The sequence below is a fragment of the Scomber scombrus genome, chromosome 3 (genome assembly GCF_963691925.1).
Source record: "Scomber scombrus chromosome 3, fScoSco1.1, whole genome shotgun sequence".
Lineage (NCBI taxonomy): Eukaryota > Metazoa > Chordata > Actinopteri > Scombriformes > Scombridae > Scomber > Scomber scombrus.
Genome location: NC_084972.1, coordinates 2,118,967 through 2,135,935, shown reverse-complemented (window position 1 = coordinate 2,135,935; position 16,969 = coordinate 2,118,967). Strand labels below are relative to the sequence as shown.

At 38.2% G+C, this 16,969-nt stretch overlaps 1 protein-coding gene across 1 annotated transcript in view; it reads right to left on the bottom strand.

Annotated features, from left to right (window-relative positions):
• Window positions 1-16,969, bottom strand: part of nampt2 (nicotinamide phosphoribosyltransferase 2) — a 28,753-nt gene that overhangs the window by 6,166 nt on the left and 5,618 nt on the right. The window contains exons 2-10 of the mRNA XM_062443799.1: window positions 12,118-12,253; window positions 11,843-11,946; window positions 11,624-11,752; window positions 10,388-10,546; window positions 7,967-8,097; window positions 7,603-7,828; window positions 6,816-6,935; window positions 2,922-3,062; window positions 1,450-1,575 (exon numbers count right to left, since the gene is read on the bottom strand). Coding sequence (XP_062299783.1) covers window positions 1,450-1,575; window positions 2,922-3,062; window positions 6,816-6,935; window positions 7,603-7,828; window positions 7,967-8,097; window positions 10,388-10,546; window positions 11,624-11,752; window positions 11,843-11,946; window positions 12,118-12,253 — 1,272 coding nt within the window. The remainder of the gene's footprint in view (window positions 1-1,449; window positions 1,576-2,921; window positions 3,063-6,815; window positions 6,936-7,602; window positions 7,829-7,966; window positions 8,098-10,387; window positions 10,547-11,623; window positions 11,753-11,842; window positions 11,947-12,117; window positions 12,254-16,969) is intronic.

Here is a 16,969-nt window from a genome sequence, read left to right as displayed (position 1 = left end):
ACCCGTTTGTTTTTGCCTCTTAATGCTAGTATTGGTTTACAATGTTTTAAGGAGTTGGTATTTTTCTATTGCAGTTTACAATCTTGTATGATTATATTGTGTATTTGTATTCTGTATCAGATACAGTAATTGCACTAGTAATCCTTGCACTGTCACTTTTTGCCCTACCGCCACGGTACACAATCTATCCTACCATAGCATCCTACTACACCAGCTCCAGTAAGCAGTTAGATGAAGAGCTGCAGGCTGCTTACCTCCAACTCCTCACCAAGTTAACTAACTTTATTGTGTCCTGTTGTTGTGTGGAAAAATACTGTGCAGTAACCCACAAGGGGTTATCTATTTTTCCATACTTTCATACCTTTCTGACATTCCACTGGGGTATAGTATATGATGGTATGTGTGTAAAATAAACAAAAAAGTAAAAGCTGCTGGTGATAAAAGTCATTGTAATATGAATCCACAGATTCCTGCTGGAGGACCCAGCTGACACGTGTTGCTGTGACAGATACCAACACATCAGTGAGCAGAGATGATGTGCAGGTAGTAGTGGCAGATTTGAATAAAATCAAGTGGCTTATAATAATAATAGTAATAATTAATATTTGTAGTTGGAAGATATAATGTCAAGATCTCAAGTTTTATGTGGCAGTATTTACATGATTCCATACTATTCTCAGTCTTCATCTTTCTCAGCTCTGTCTGTTACACCATTAGAGACTGACCTCTGGTGGCTTTAGCTGTGCACTACAATCCGTCACCTCAATACAGCATCTCCGTATCATAACAATAGACAGTAAAGCATCTGTATAGCCTGGTATATCATAAAACCTTGATACTGCCAAAGCCTAGTGTACAGCAAGAGATCAGATTGTGGTTATCAGTGACACACTTTTAATTAGACTGTATACTGGACTATACAGGACTGAAATCCTGACCACATCCATCAGTGATGTTGGGTGTGATCAGTAGGGCTGTAGTATGGAAATGTCTTCCGTCAAACGATACCTGCAATCGATCCTTTTTACACCCAGAGCTAGAAAATATGACTATTTGTATGGACTTGCTCACAGCCAATCAACACAAGCGTTCTTCGATTTAATGCGACATGTGATTGGCCCACTGCCACAGCAGCTACAACCCGTCTGTGGTGGTGAAGTCGTGGTGAATTTGAGTTAGCGTGCTTAGCAGTTCAGCAGCCAAGATGCCACTTAAACACTCTAAAGTGTGTCTACACTACACACCTGTTACACCGGATAAAAGACAGAGCACTAAATGTGGAATCAAAGAAGTACTAGATGGGTATTGATATCACTTTAGGGGTACTCTGATTGGTACTAGTATCATCATGTTTTAAATGATACCCAGCCCTAGTGATCAGACGTGCAGGGACATTCTGCTTTTCAGTCTGCTATTTAGTGACCCTTTAAAATGAAAGCTGGGACCCACCTCCTCAGGCTTGCCCGCTCCTTTCTCTACTGTCTCTATGAAGCCATCAGAGTTTCTCCTCAGTGATAATCGACCCTTCTTTGACATCTTAGATGGGTCGGTCACTGGTTGTTTGTACACATCCATCTGGAAAAATATGAAGAAGAAAAATTAGCTAAAAGAAAATGTAACTGAATGCACAGTTGACATAATCACAAGCTCGTGGGCACATTGAAAACTGGGCTATGTAAAGAATCTCTGGTTATAGAATGTTTTTATTTACATATCCTTTAACAGATTTAACAATTACTTTAATGAAAGTCATGGTTTTCATGCTGTAGGTATGATAGGTATGGCTATCTTTTAGCCCAGTAGGTTTGTATCACAGAACCACTTGCAGGACGCAGCAATACAGGAGCTTTACAGTTGACAGTTTTTTTGCTCCCTGGGTATTGGTTCTGTAGTTTCTGATAATATTTGACTAATTTCTGGGAAATTGAGGGAGGCAGCAGCAACATGAGCAATCCCACCAGACAAGCTTTTACAGCTGAGTTGATGCAATCACACAACCACTTCTTTGGAATTAAGACAAAGGTGAATTTGTGCAATATATCCGTTATTGCTATCCATTGCATTACAAAAGTATGGGTTTGCACAATTACAGGAAGTACAGAGGATTGGAATGAAGAAAAATAACCCAAGATCATGTCTATAAAATGTCTGTGAAAGTGCACATCGAGCTGATGATCATGGTTATTTAAAGTTAACTTCATCCAGGATTAACAATCAATCCTAAAAGTACTCAGAACCAAGTTAGCTATAAGGAACAGGATAACATTTTTTCTAAAGATGTCCAACTGATGTTAACAGGGCACTGGCTTGGATTTTTAAAGCTTTTTCTCTGAAAACAGCTACCTACTGTGAATGAAAATTGTGCTATAAGAGAAGCAAGAGTGAACAAAAGCTGAAAGGTAGCAGCCAGACAGTTAAACAATGAGCTGAAACTTGTTATAAAGCCTTGTAAAGCTGCAGAGTCATTGATAATTCTTAACTTGCATTTTATACACTGTTATTATGTAAATATACCATTATTTATTTTTGAAGCGTATTCAACATATACTTAGCTTTTATGCGTATATGAATGTGTATGTGGTCATGGGTATGGGTGAGATGTGTCTGGGCTTATATGCGTGTGTGTGTACTTATATTTTTTTGCTGCAATTGGAGTGCTCAAACCGAGTTTCATTGTAAACTTGAAATGACAACAGAGATCGATCTCTCTATCTTTTGATTGTAACACCACTCATGCTGCTTGTCCTGATTGATTCGATTGTAAAGATGTGTCAAATTGTTGAGAAATCAGTAAAACTAGAAAAGCATGACGAGGGTTAAATAACGAGCTGCAGGCTGAATTAAGGTATTATAATCTTGTCAGTAAATGAAATGTGACAATCTCTAACACAAGGCAATCAAATATCACTGCATTTACTCACTCCTTTGCCGTTGGTCTCCACATAGCTGCACTTGAAGGCACAGCTGAGTGTATCTCTGTTGAGCTTCTGAAGCAAAGCGCTGCCACAACCGAAGAAAACATTCTCGGCACTCCAGCCCTCATCACTCAACTTCTGCAGAATCTACAAGAAACAAACAACCACAGAAACACATGATCATGACTTATACTTTATGTTGAGGCAGAGAAGAGGACTTTATTTCATTTCACTTGGCAGGTCAAGAATGCAAATAAAGGATAAACATACAGTAGGAGCTAGGGCTGAACGATTGTGAAAAAATATCTAATTGCGATTATTTTGACTGATATTGCAATTGCGATATGATTAACAATTAGAGAGGGAATGATAAAAATGACATCATTATTCTCATTTTCATTGAAAAACATGAATATGATGGTGGGATTTTTTTGGCGGTCTGTACCAAACAAAGGTGTTTTATTACTTCTTTAGAATGTGATGTGTAGGCCTGGACATCTCCGCAGCACCACAATACTTTATTTAAAATGGTATTTTTACACAGTTTGCCTTTAACAAATATTGCACATCCTGCTTTTTGAAAAATGATTAATTGTTCAGACGTAGTAGGAACATTTCATATAATATGTCAAAGATATTGATTTTACTGTTTTTGACCTTGAAAAATACACTATAACATTTGAACAAGGTGGCCTTCATCAGAGCTTTTGGCATGACAGTGCAAATAGTTTTAATTCATTATTAAATACAAATATAAATACACCCTCAGTCTTACCATCTTAGTTTGGACCATCATTCCTATTCTGTGGCTAGTATAGTGTGAGCAGCAACAGCTGCCACGTTTGTGTATCTACACAAAAACGTTGTTGAGTGTAGGTCAGCTGCATTTTGGAAGAGTCTGAGATGAGCCATGTGTAAAATAGAAGTACATCTGTTCTATCAGACACACTTGAGCTTTCTGTGTAGACATGGTTACACATCAGCTTCTGAGATTTCACATAGGTGAACAGACAGGTTTTAACAAGTCAACAGTTCAATGGCATTACCATTTACTTTGGAATGAAAACAAAAGGTCAACATTTCATTACTGTCCTAACTGTTGTGTCTATTTTTAAATCTTAAATTTCATAATCCAGATAACAGGGAAGTGTTTTTTTAAACGCGTTAATAGTTGTGTAATATTAGAATGAAGAAACCAATTTTTTAGGGCAGTGGCTGATCTAGAAAATGTTACATAGAATGGCAATGGGGTGGCAAGAGGTTTTGGCAGGGTGGCATAGTAGGGTGCTGGAAAAATATATAAATGGTACATAGACTGCTTTTCTAGTCTTTTGACCACTCAAAGCAGCTTTATACTACATGTCACATTCACACACTGATGACATGGGCTCATCAGGAGGAGACTAACATTCACACACATTCACACACTGATGACATGGGCTCATCAGGAGGAGACTAACATTCACACACATTCACACACTGATGACATGGGCTCATCAGGAGGAGACTAACATTCACACACCATTGGCGCAGCAACGGAAGCAATTTGGGGGATAAGTATCTTGCCCAAGGACACATCAACATGTGGACTGGAGGAACCAGGAATCGAACCGCCAATCTTCTGATTGGTGGACGACCGCTCTACCTCCTGTGCCACAGCCGCCACAGTATTCAAAAATATATACCCTTCTTCAGGTAAAGGGAAACAGAAAGAGGCCAATAACTCTTTTACCGAGTATGTTATTGTTCTGGAAATTTTATTCTCAAAAAGAAAACATGCCATGAGTTCCAGCTACAACTGATGCAGGAGTTTCATTCTACTTCTGTCTCATCTTTCTCCCTCAGTTCTTCTCACTTTTTTAAATCAATAATTTTTTATAGCAAATCGTTTTTTATTGTAGGAGCACATGGTTAATACAGAGACATGCAATCAAACATATAATCAATATTCAGTAAGTGATATTTGGTTAATGGCTCAAATAGACTTCTGGTCTGATATTGTAGGATGCAGCCTTTCTGTCCAGACTCATGTGCTTAAATTAACACAAATGACTATTTTATATATATTTTTATATTTAATATGTAATCAATTAATAATGAGCACTGCAGTTTTGAGGCCTCACTAGAACTTTACTAAATTCCCATAAATGAACTGTCAAACTCCACATTACCTAAATGTCATATTTAAACATGACATCAAACAGTTTGTTTAACACTGCAAATGACGCATCTGCAGATCCTTGATATTTATTAAGATAAGGACTCAGCTGACTGCACAGGCTGTTTCATTTTACATCAAGTGATGAACTCAAGTTACCTGAAAGAAAGGTAAAACTGTACTAGTTCCCATCATAACTTTGAATTTAGTTTGTCATACAGGAGTTACAGTTACAGTCTGACTTGATTTGTACTAAAATGTAAAGCAGAGAAACTCTGATTTCACCTCCAGATACAGGAGAAGCTCTCAGCTGCTGTGTGTGTAAGGTGCAGGCTGACAGTGATTCACTGTGACTGGATGCATCAGTGTATGTTTGGCACAATGCCACAGACAGTTTGCAGAGGCCTAAGTGAGCATTATGAATTATGGATTTTTGTTCTATTTCTTGTTTCTTTTCCCACGTTGGACAGTTTAAGAGCATGATGGTGACTGACAATGACAATATCTTAAAACTACAGTTTTAGGAGGTAGAAAAATGGGGGGCAGCTGGGGGTCAAACCCTACAGCAGGAGGGGCAGCCCCTGTAGGTCTGTTCCTACTTTGGGGAAACATCAGAAAAGCTCCTTTTTGTGTCAGCCAGTTAGGGGGCAGTGCTGGAGGCTTGTTTGATTGACATTAGCTGGCAGGCTACCAATGTTACAAACACACTCATGGACAGTTAGTGTGTCACTGACAGGAAGAACGACCAAACCAGCATTTAACGCAGGGGTGAACTGGCCCCTGTGTTACTCTGTAGGTTAACTTTGCAGAGTATGAAAACTGCAGAAAAGTAGTTGTACCTAATTCCAATTTTTCAATAAAATACACCTTAATGCTATTCTCACCTATTTTCACAGTGGAGGCTTCTGCTCTGCCTGGACAACTTAAAATAATTGATTTGAAATGTAGAATGAAATTCAGATTTGAAGAACACATTTTTCCTTAGTGGGTTTTGACACATTTTATTGTATTTCTCATCATGGTACCCCTAGACAGTTTACTATAGTACAATTATAATATGTATTATATATATAATAGACACCCTTACTCTAACGGGTCTAAAGTGACAGAATATAAAATACAAATGTCTCCCTTTGGTTTAACTTATTTCTTAAAGAACACAGGATAAGTGATATACAGTGCAGATATGTTATAGAAAACCGCTGTACAAAAAAAAAAGTTGGTTTAATTTCAGTATGACTTTAAGATTAGAGGGGACTGTACTGTCAAAGCACCAAAACCCTGCAATTACTTGCCTGAGGAGCTCCAACTGACCATAACCATCTTCTTTTCAATCACTTCTTAGAACTTTTTATCTGTTAGCCTGTTAATATGTTTTATGTTATTTTTCACACACACACACACACACACACACACACACACACACACACACACACACACACACACACACACACACACACACACACACACACACACACACACACACACACACACACACACACACACACACACACACACACACACACACACACACACACACACACACACACACGGTTTTCATGTCCCTTTATTTTTGGCTGGGTAAGAATGGAGCCATTGTGTTAGTGACAGACGGACAGACTGAAGGCAGCTGTAATAGCTGAAGTAATGATCACAGGAAAACAAACATAATACAGTAAATAAGCTGTATAAAGACCAGTCTAGATAACACAGTCTGCTACAACAACCACACTGTTTCTTACCTCATCCACTGAGTTGAGGTCAATGCCGTCTCCTTGAATAATTCGCAGGTAGGAAGGCAGCACCTTGTATCCCATGGAGTTCAGAGAACAACCAAAACACTCCTCCAAAATCTTGATGACCTAGAAAACATGTGGCATTTCTGTTATAGTTTTTTGGAGTTTGACCCATACATGTAAATTCACTGAGATTTTCAGACTGCAATATTTACTATTAATTAATTAATAGTCCAAAGTCTGTAAAATCTGTAAAATGATGAATACTTATGACCTACTTACTCACTACCTATATGATTACTTACTATTAATAATAGTGACTAATTGTCACTTTGTCTTATTAAAGCTGCTTGATTATGGCAAAACAATCAATATTTTGGTCAATACAGAGATCACAACTATTTAACATGTTTACTCATTGACCTTGGAGACATTATACTTTTATTGAACCTTTTAAGAAACGTGTCTTTTTAACAGTCGATTTCCTTGAACTGACTTAGACTGAGGTGGGACATTTTCTAATTCTGGATATGAATCAGTGAATTTGTAACAATTCTATAAACTTTGATCATAAAGTAAGATAAAAATGTCTGAAAATGTTTAATTTAAAAAAGAAATGAACAGTTTTAACAGAATATATCTAAGTAATAGAGCTCAAATGAGTGTATGTTTATAAGATTCTTCTATAGACTTGTCTTATAAAAAATGAATCTGAAATCAAACAAACTTAAACATAAAGTAAGTTTAGACGTTATTTGTTGCCCCACACAGTGTAACCCAGCCCTGTTATTACCTCAATAAGAGTCTCTGCAGGGTCTCCAGAGTCTGGTCGAATGACCAGACAGGAGTCCTGGCTGCGCTCCATGACTCGCTCCTTCAGCTTGTCTCCCCAGATGTGTTTGCAGGCATTGAAGATGTCATAGCTGTCACTGACCACTGAGACCGGTCCAGAGGAGAACTGGTCCAGGACTCGCTCAAATGCATCCTTCTCCCTGCTCTTCCCCCAGGATATGATGGTGCTGGATGACATGAAGGATAACACAAGATAAATTAAACACTTATAAACAGGATTTTTTTTGTCAGTTATTTTAATGGAACACATTACACATTTATTTACGTGCACAGTCTCATCAGTGATTTGTGTGTGTGTGTTATACCTATGCTCTGCTGCTGGAATGGAGAACCCGGCCATTGGGCAGCTGTAGTATCTCTGAGCCATCAACAGTCCAGCTACTGTGTCTGTGCTGCAGAAATTAACCAGATGAGCAGCTCCACCTAAAGCTGCAGACTGCAGAACAGAGAGAGACGATTAACAATCACTGTGCTGATTCAAAACAATTCACAGTCACAGATAATTTAGTCCATTATTATTTTTTGCCATGCTAACCATTGCTTAATAAAAAAAATCCACAGAGGTGTTGGATCACATCACCTTCATGGGCTGGAGGGGGAAACATTTCTCTGTGTTCTCTGTCAATCTGAGTTTATCTGGATGTACAAGTAATGAATGAATGAATGAATGATTTCTTTGTCGCTGCATGTTCACATACAACGAAATAAGCTGTCTCTCATAAAAGAAAACTGTTTCCATTCACTCTCTAAAAACACACACTCATATACACACACATAAAATAGAATAACTTAAATAAGGTCAAATATGATAATAAAGAGCTGTAAAAAGGATATACTAAAGTGAATATCCAGTTATTGCACATCAGTCCGTGGTGATGCAATTTAGATAATTGTGGTGGTAGTGGGGGATTGGGGGGTGAATGTCAGTTTGTGTATGGATAAAGGATAAAAACTGTTCTTGAGTCACATCCCATTTGTGTGCTCCTCTCTATTGTTTCCCTCTCTCTCCCTTTTTCTTCTCCTGTCCTCTCTTGTCTCTCAGGCATCTCTTCCTGGACCAGCACCCAGCCTGGAACCGCTCCACTTCCCTGGCTGTTGGTGCCATGTCCTGAGGTTCTGGATCTTATTCTGGACCCTGGAGAAGTTCAGCCTCACCTCATGTCTCTCTCTCTCTGAATGATGTCTTTATCCTTCTCTCTCCCTCCTGTGTGAACAATGTCTCTTCTTCACTCCTCTATGTATCTGAATGGTGTGATGTGTGTGAGTCTCCCCTGTGTGCATGTGTAGCATAGTCTGTCCTCCTGACTGGTCTCCATGGTGATGGAGGTCCTGGAAGCTAGTCGGTATCCTCTTCATCACATTCTTCACATATATTTGTGTTCTATTCTATACAAACAACATCTATTGCACATCTGTCTAAATGTTTTCCCCATTGAACTTTTTTTTTTTTTTTTACTTGTCCCTGTCATATTTGTTATAGCTCTTACTCATTATTTTGTTTGATTTTATTTTGTTTATGTATTTATTTATTTATTTTTTGGTACATTTTCTTTCTTTTCTCCTTATGAGGGTTGTGGTGTGTGGGTGGGGTTCTGTTTCTCTGTTCTAACACCACGAGTGGGGGAAAGATATAAAACTATTGGAACATATGCCTGTACATTATACTTGTCATCTGTACTATACTGAACGTTTTTTTTGGAGTATCTTGAAGTGAGGGTATAAAGACATGGGACGCTGTATTACTGTACAGACGGTAAAGTCCCCTGAGGCAAATTTGTGATTTGTGTTACCGGACCATACAAATAAACAACATGCAAATGACTTGACTTGACTAGCTGCCAACGGTGTATACAAACACAGACTCTGTGTGTGAACGGATCAATGAGAGGCAAAAATGATTAACCAAATGATCATTCAAGGCAGTCTTTTTTTGTGTGCAGAAAAAGCAGGATACAAAGCAAGTGAAGAAAAAGTGCAAACCAAGAATTAAATTCAGAAAAATAGACTAAAAGCTATTTCCAAGTGGCACAACGCATTTGACAAAAACAGAGGGGACAAGTAACATAAACTCAAAATTTAGACTGATGACCAGAACAGTGGGCAAAACAGAAGGTCTTAAAGATGCAGACAGAACAACAAAAACACCACAAAAAATATCATCACCATAATAAATTACATATTTGTACGGTCATACAGCTACACAGTATCTGTGTGTGTGACCATAAGTGTGTGTGGGATGTGGAAGAGGGGTGTACAAAGTGACCCTGGCTGGTGCTCCAGAGGCTAAACATGTGTGTTTCATGTGCTGAACAACTCTACTACACACACACTATTGTATGTTATCATAAAACAGGTTTAAAAATGTCAACTTCACAATAGTAGGGATTTTTTTTAGTATCCTATAACAATGAAAGACTTTCACCAGCTCAGTGGTTCTGTTGCAAAAGAGATTGGTAACTGAATTGACATTCCAGCTTTATGTGTTATTATGTAAACCTGTGAGTTCTGTTATTGTGACCTTTGAGCCTGTAATCAGTGATGTGAATGGTGCTACAATAGGTCAGCATGGCACACTCACACGCACAAAGCAGGTATCATGAGGTGCATACATGATACCTTTAACTTATAAAAAGAAGCAAGGTGCCTCCTAAAGAAATACAATAAGAAGCTAATAGTTTAAGATATAAAGTTACAAGCTACTGATAAAGACAGAAAGACTTCCTGACCTCCTGTGAGGACACTCCTCTGTAGCCAAAGTCATGCAGTTTCAGGTCCAGGCCCTCCAGGCTCCCTGAGGTGGCTTTCAGGTGCTTGGCCAGGATCTTCTTAAACTCCCGGGAAATGGTGGCTACTGTGATGGGATACCACATCTGGACCAGCATGGTCTATAGCCAGCAAGAAGAGGAGTCGGTTAATCCTCTCACAGCATTTTCTTACCTCCAGTTAAATGTAAAAATATAACAATGCCCACAGTTTATAGCAGTATTGTGCAAAACTGACATCATGGGTAAATATTAGGTAATTTCCTGTGAAAAAGAGCATATAAACATGAAGGCACTCCAGGAATATCTTGGTTCTTCAACCTAAATTTAAAAAGAAGATAATTGACCAGCCTAAACATCAAAGGGGAAGTCCCAGAAAATGGCTTAAGAAAGACAAACCAACAATAAACAAGTGGATTGATATAGTCTATAATACATACATGATGGAAAGAATTACATTCAAACTAAGGAACCAAAATTATATTTTTGAAGAAAATTGGTCAAAATGGCTCACCTATGTTTCAACTATAAGACCTGATTTTGTAGAATTAGTTTCTCAATAGCAAGGTCATACCCTCCATTGTGAAATCATTTCCCCTTTTTCCAAGTGCAAAATGGCTAAAACGTTAATTACAAAAGAAAAAAAAAAAAGGGGGAACTCCAACAATTTTACAAATCAAAGTGTTAAACAGTGTTAAAGTGATGTCACTTGAGTCACCATCTGTTGAGGCTGTAGACTACAAGCTTTAAAATGAAAGGTGAGGTGAGGTCAACTAGACCTCTCTAGCCTACTCCTCATCTCTGCTGGAGTCTAGCAACCTCCAGACTACATTGGGTTTCATTTTGGCTAATGTAGGCACCAGGAGAGAGAGGGCAACATCCATTTTAATCTTATTTTCAAAAATGTCCATCTTGAGTCTTGAGTGCAATGCTGCATCTGACAGGTTCTCTTTATACTGTATGCATTAATCACACTTTATTATACTGTTAATAGATTTTGGTCCCAATCTTCAGTGTTCATTGCAATAGTAGTTCTTTAGCTGTGAAGCAATATTCCCCCTCAATCTGCTCATCCAGAATTCAGAGAACTTTCTAGCTCTTACTTCACCAAACAGTTCCATTACATTTGGAACCACAGGAACTGAAACAGTTTCAACCCTTTTATCATTCAGAATGAAACATTTTCTGACTTTAATTTACCTCAATGTAGTTAGTGAGCCAGTAGAAGTTTGGATCTGTGTTCTCCACAGTGAAGAGAACGTTGCCTCTGGGTATGATCCTGCCCTCGGGGACAGCTTTGATCCGAATAGGAAGACGGCCATCGTGTTTCTGGTGCAGAAGAAAGCACATGTACCTCAGGTTTCATACGCTGTAGTTGACAATTCTGTCTAGACAGAAAGCTGGAATCTTTTTCTATACCTCAAGGACTTTCCTCCAGCCTTCTTCATCGAACACAGCCTGTTTGAAGTGCATCTGGTAGAAGAGCTTGGCTTCCTGAATCTTCTCCTCTGTGATCACTGGGCCTGTAGATAAGAAAACAATTGACTGGAAGCTCTGTCACAGAGAACACACAAGTGACACAACATCCAGAAAACCACCAAGCAGTTCTGATCAAATAGTCATCAGTAATTCTTCTACTTTACAAGCTTCATTTATCTTGTTTCATCTCCATGTGGTATAAGATGTGAGCGTACCTGTGAGGTACTTCTTCAGCAGGTACTGGAGACCGAAGAACACCACCTCACTGAACTGGGTGCCTTTCTTACGTCTGCATTCAAAGTAGGAGTAGATTTTGCTGACGTTGGGAGGATACTGTTTGTAGTGTGTGATCTGAAAGAGAAACACACAGAGGTCAAACACATACTTACTGGGTGTAACTTTAATTTATTTATAGGGGTTTAGTCATCTCTATTGCGAAACAGGATGAAATGAAACCAGGGTGAGCACACTCGTAATAAGCTGGAAATATTTGGAAACTGGAAGATTTTCTGCTTGACTTCAAGCTTGCGTGTACAGTAAACATGTTTCCTGGATTGATGTGGGAAGGAATGATGACAGCTTAAAGCACTAAGCAACAACAGCAACAACCAGTCAGTCAGGTGTAGAAACAGCTTCAACAGGCATTCTGCTCACATACTTCTGTCTCACCATGTGGTTTCTCTCCTCTACTCTTCTTCTCAGAAACACAAAACTGACCAAAGGTGGAGACCCATTTTTTTAGTTAGTCATTTAGTCAAACATTTGATTACTTATCCTCATGTGATCCAGAATATACAAAATTTGAAATATTTGAATAGAAAAGAGCTCATTTCCATTTTTTGTTAAGTGGAAACAATACTCAGAATAATCCTCCATGGAAGATTCATCAAGATAAAAGAAGTAGGGTGGACACATTTCAAATAAATATTATTATTATTAACCTTTGAGTCCTATGTAGTAGCAACCAATAATGTAAAAACTACTGTTAATGTAAGAACTGCCAATAACATATTCATTTTTCAATTTTTAATGTGATACAAGTCATTTATGTACTAACCTAAATTTGGTGGCCAATGTACATTTTTGGCGGCCCAAATATAAACAAGACAGAAAAGGTTATTTAACTTAACACAGCCTTTCTCAACCGTGACACTTTACAAACCGAAAATAATTTAATATATGCCATATAAATAAAATAAAATGTTGATGAAAAAAAAGTTTAGAAGAACCCACATTTCTTTATATTTTGAAGTCAGGTGAACACTGGCTAGAAAATAGAACAGAATCTTAAATATTTCCTCTTCTTTTTACTTCAATACTTTTCTTGTTTTTAAATGTTTTTGAATCCTGAGACTTTCTGATTATTTTCAAATTTATGTGAAGATTTTCAATGCGGTCTCAGATTTTTGCAACTAACTGTATATCACTGTTTTTTATAGATATAATGTTAAAAGATAACTGATCATAAATGCACACGAGCTGTTGATAATATTTTACTTTCCAGACTGAGACTTGGAGCTCTTGTATGATGAAACCTCTGATGCCGCGTTCTACTGCAGTGCCACAAAGTCACCAGTAGGGGGAGTGAGGTGTCACCTTTTTACTACTCTACCTGCCTACAAGCCCTTTAGAAAAAGGCACACATTACCAGGCAGCCACTCTTCCCCGTGCATTAAAACAAGTTGACAGCTGTTGTTGAAGAGGTTGTCAAACTGTGAAACCTAATCTGCTCATTTGTTCCTGTGGAGCCAACATGAAAACTATTTTGGTTCAGTAAATTTCTGCTGTCAGTCAGTCAGCCTGGTGAAGGCAGGTTAGCTGGCTGCTGTCAGACGGCCAGTTCTGTGAATACACACTGAATGCAGGTCGGAGTCAGTGCGGACTAAACAGTTACCGCACTCGCCCATGTCTCACTTCCTCTGTGGAGTCACAGCTGTGTTGGTTAAGGCCTGCAGTATGGGGATTAAACTTGGTGTTTACAGGAGCCACCTACTTGGAATTGTTGGTGGCCAAACAGTAACTGATTGTGGCAACGGGCCATCAGGCCATGGTTAATATCGAACCATGCTGTTACCTTTTTCACATAGCTGCTCAAAAACCTGAACACACACACACACACACACACACACACACACACACACACACACACACACACACACACACACACACACACACACACACACACACACACACACACACACACACACACACACACACACACACACACACACACACACACACACACACACACACACACACACACACACACACACACACACACACTTTCCCTGTAGGAATTATGACCTTATATTTGTTTGTGACCCTTATCTCCAGCTCTGGCTTCTACTCCTTAAAAATTTGAGTACCAAGTGAAGTGTGAGCACATGTTTGCAAACACAGACAATATAATACAACATGTATACCTTGTTAATGATGCTTTGTCCTCAAATACCAAGAGCGCCATTTCTCTTCATGGAAACTGTCATCTTTAATTTAACAACCATCATGCAGCCAACTACAGAGACTGCCAAAGAAAAGACACGTCTTCAAGAATGAACTATAGATATCATCTGCTTCAGTTTTACACTCTTTGTCAAGCTTGTCATGACTGTATTGAAATAACCAAGAATGTAGATATGGCAAGGACTCTGATTTAGTAATACATTTTCATCTAACTATTCAGGAGTCAGGTTTGTTATATATACAGAGAGAGAGAGAAAGAGAGAGAGGGGGAGAGAGAGAAAGAGAGTGCTGACAATCTGTAAAAGTGTGGTTAAAACTGTTTGCTTGAAAAAGTGAAATATGTTTGATTAAAGCTGACATTTTTCATGAAAAGGAGAAAACATCTTGAAGAGTTATAGATTTCATATTATATGATGTAAGAGTGATTGTCTGTGTTTGCCATCATGTGCTCACACTTCATTTGGTACTCAAATGTTTAAGGGGTAGAAGCCAGAGCTGGAGATAAGCCTAAGCATCAAGTATCACAAACAAATATATGGTCATAATTCCTAGAGGGAGGATAGGTGTGTGTGTGTGTGTGTGTGTGTGTGTGTGTGTGTGTGTGTGTGTAAGACTGGATGGAGAAGAGTGTCAGTGTTCCAGGGATGTAAGAATCTGTAAACTTGAAGTATAAAGTTGTCATTGAGTCAGTCTATAATCCTATTCAATTTTGATGAATCCACACCATGAAAAGTCATACGGCATTAGCTGTTTTCACTGTAGCCATAGATTTACTGACAACAATTACTGGATTACTTTAATACTGAGAAATCCTTCTAAATATGATAATTGAGGAGCACAATTTGATATCTAGATATGTTTGCAGGGTATCTGCACATTTTTAAGTACTAATTTAATGACTTTTAAGACCTTTTTAAAACCTCTTTAAGGAAAAAATAAAACAATTGCTGCTTCTTGTATTAAAACTGCTCAGCAAACAGTGGTGGAGGAAGAATTTAGATCCTTTACTAGTGTAAAAATACTAATGTCACTTCAGTAATAGTAAACATTACCACATGTGACTGTTGTACTCATACATTAGATATTATGAGACATATAATGTATAATATAATATATTATGAGACATACTAGTGTTGTAGTGGGTTGAAATGGAGCTCATTTTGAAGTCATTTATATAGGATTGTAACTATTGATTAGTTTCATTATAGTTACTTTTTACTATAATAAGGTGATTGGTTGGTTATGTAAAATAATGAGAAAATAATTATAATAATGATAAATAACAAACTGAACAAATATAATTACACTCAAATCAAATGTAATGCTTTAACTCTTATAACTCTAGACATTTTAAGACATTTTTAGACCTTGAATATCAAAAACTAAATTTAAGACATTTTAAGAATCCGTGGGAACTTTGTGTTTAGATTTAAAAGCAGATTTATGGATATGTATTAAATCGCCATCACTGGGAAGCTCTGCGGATTCCATCAATACATACATATATGGTGCCTGTGTGCTCTGATTCGACTGAATGAAAGTTAGAGGATCGAGCTTGTGACCGGAGGGTTGTGGTTCAATCCCCTGGACCGGCAGGATGAATCTGGGTGGGGAACGTGAGGGAGCCAGTTCAGTGGCAGGCAAATCACACTGTGGCTGTACTGGGCAGCCTCCAATCATGAATGTCTAACTGTGTGAGTGTGATCAGGACATTCCTGAAAAAATCTCCCTGATCTCAAAGAAACTGCCCTGTAAATCAATGAAAGCTAAAAAAAAGAAAAAAACTATACTCTCCTCCACCTGCATGGTAATAGCCATTATTTTGTTTTATAAGATTACAAAATTGCCCACTTGTCATATAATTTTAATGGAACTTCACACCATCTACCTCAGTGCTGAAAATATTATATTTACACTCAAAAAATGGCAAAATGTAGGCTAATTATAAAAGGCGTGCCCCAGTAGTCTGCTGGTTAAGGCATATCCCACAGAACTGTAATGTCAGCAGCTTGATTCCAGCACCACACCCTCCCGCTCCCCTTATTTCCTGTCAATTGTCACTGTGCAATAAAGGCATAAAATGCCCTAAAACTACATATGTATAATTCCAGTAAAATGATAGAATGTTTGTGTGAAGTCTAATGTGTATGCTACACACCACAGAAATGTAGTGTGAAATGTTCAGATTTGAAACTGGTAGAAGCACCCCAACAGCAATGTGATTGATATCAATGGTGTAGTCATGTAAGATTAATTCAGTACATACAGACTAACTTAATACAACATCTACAACAGCAAAGACACAGACACAGCAGCCAGTGGCAATGTACTGACTTTGCTGCATGATCATGAAGTCTGAATAGAGAGAAAATATGCGCTGAATATTGAGCTAATCAGGTTCACCTGGGACATCTTGTGATCCAGATGAAGAGAGGAACATTATTGTATCATTTGAATCAGATACTGTATGATACTACTTAGTGCCTTCATCTTTAACCTGATGTTCTGTATGGTTGACTCAACATTTCTTCAGTTCATCTGACCTATAGAAATAGTGTAACTGGACACAGTGGCAAATGTGTTTGATAGATTCACCACTAGAAA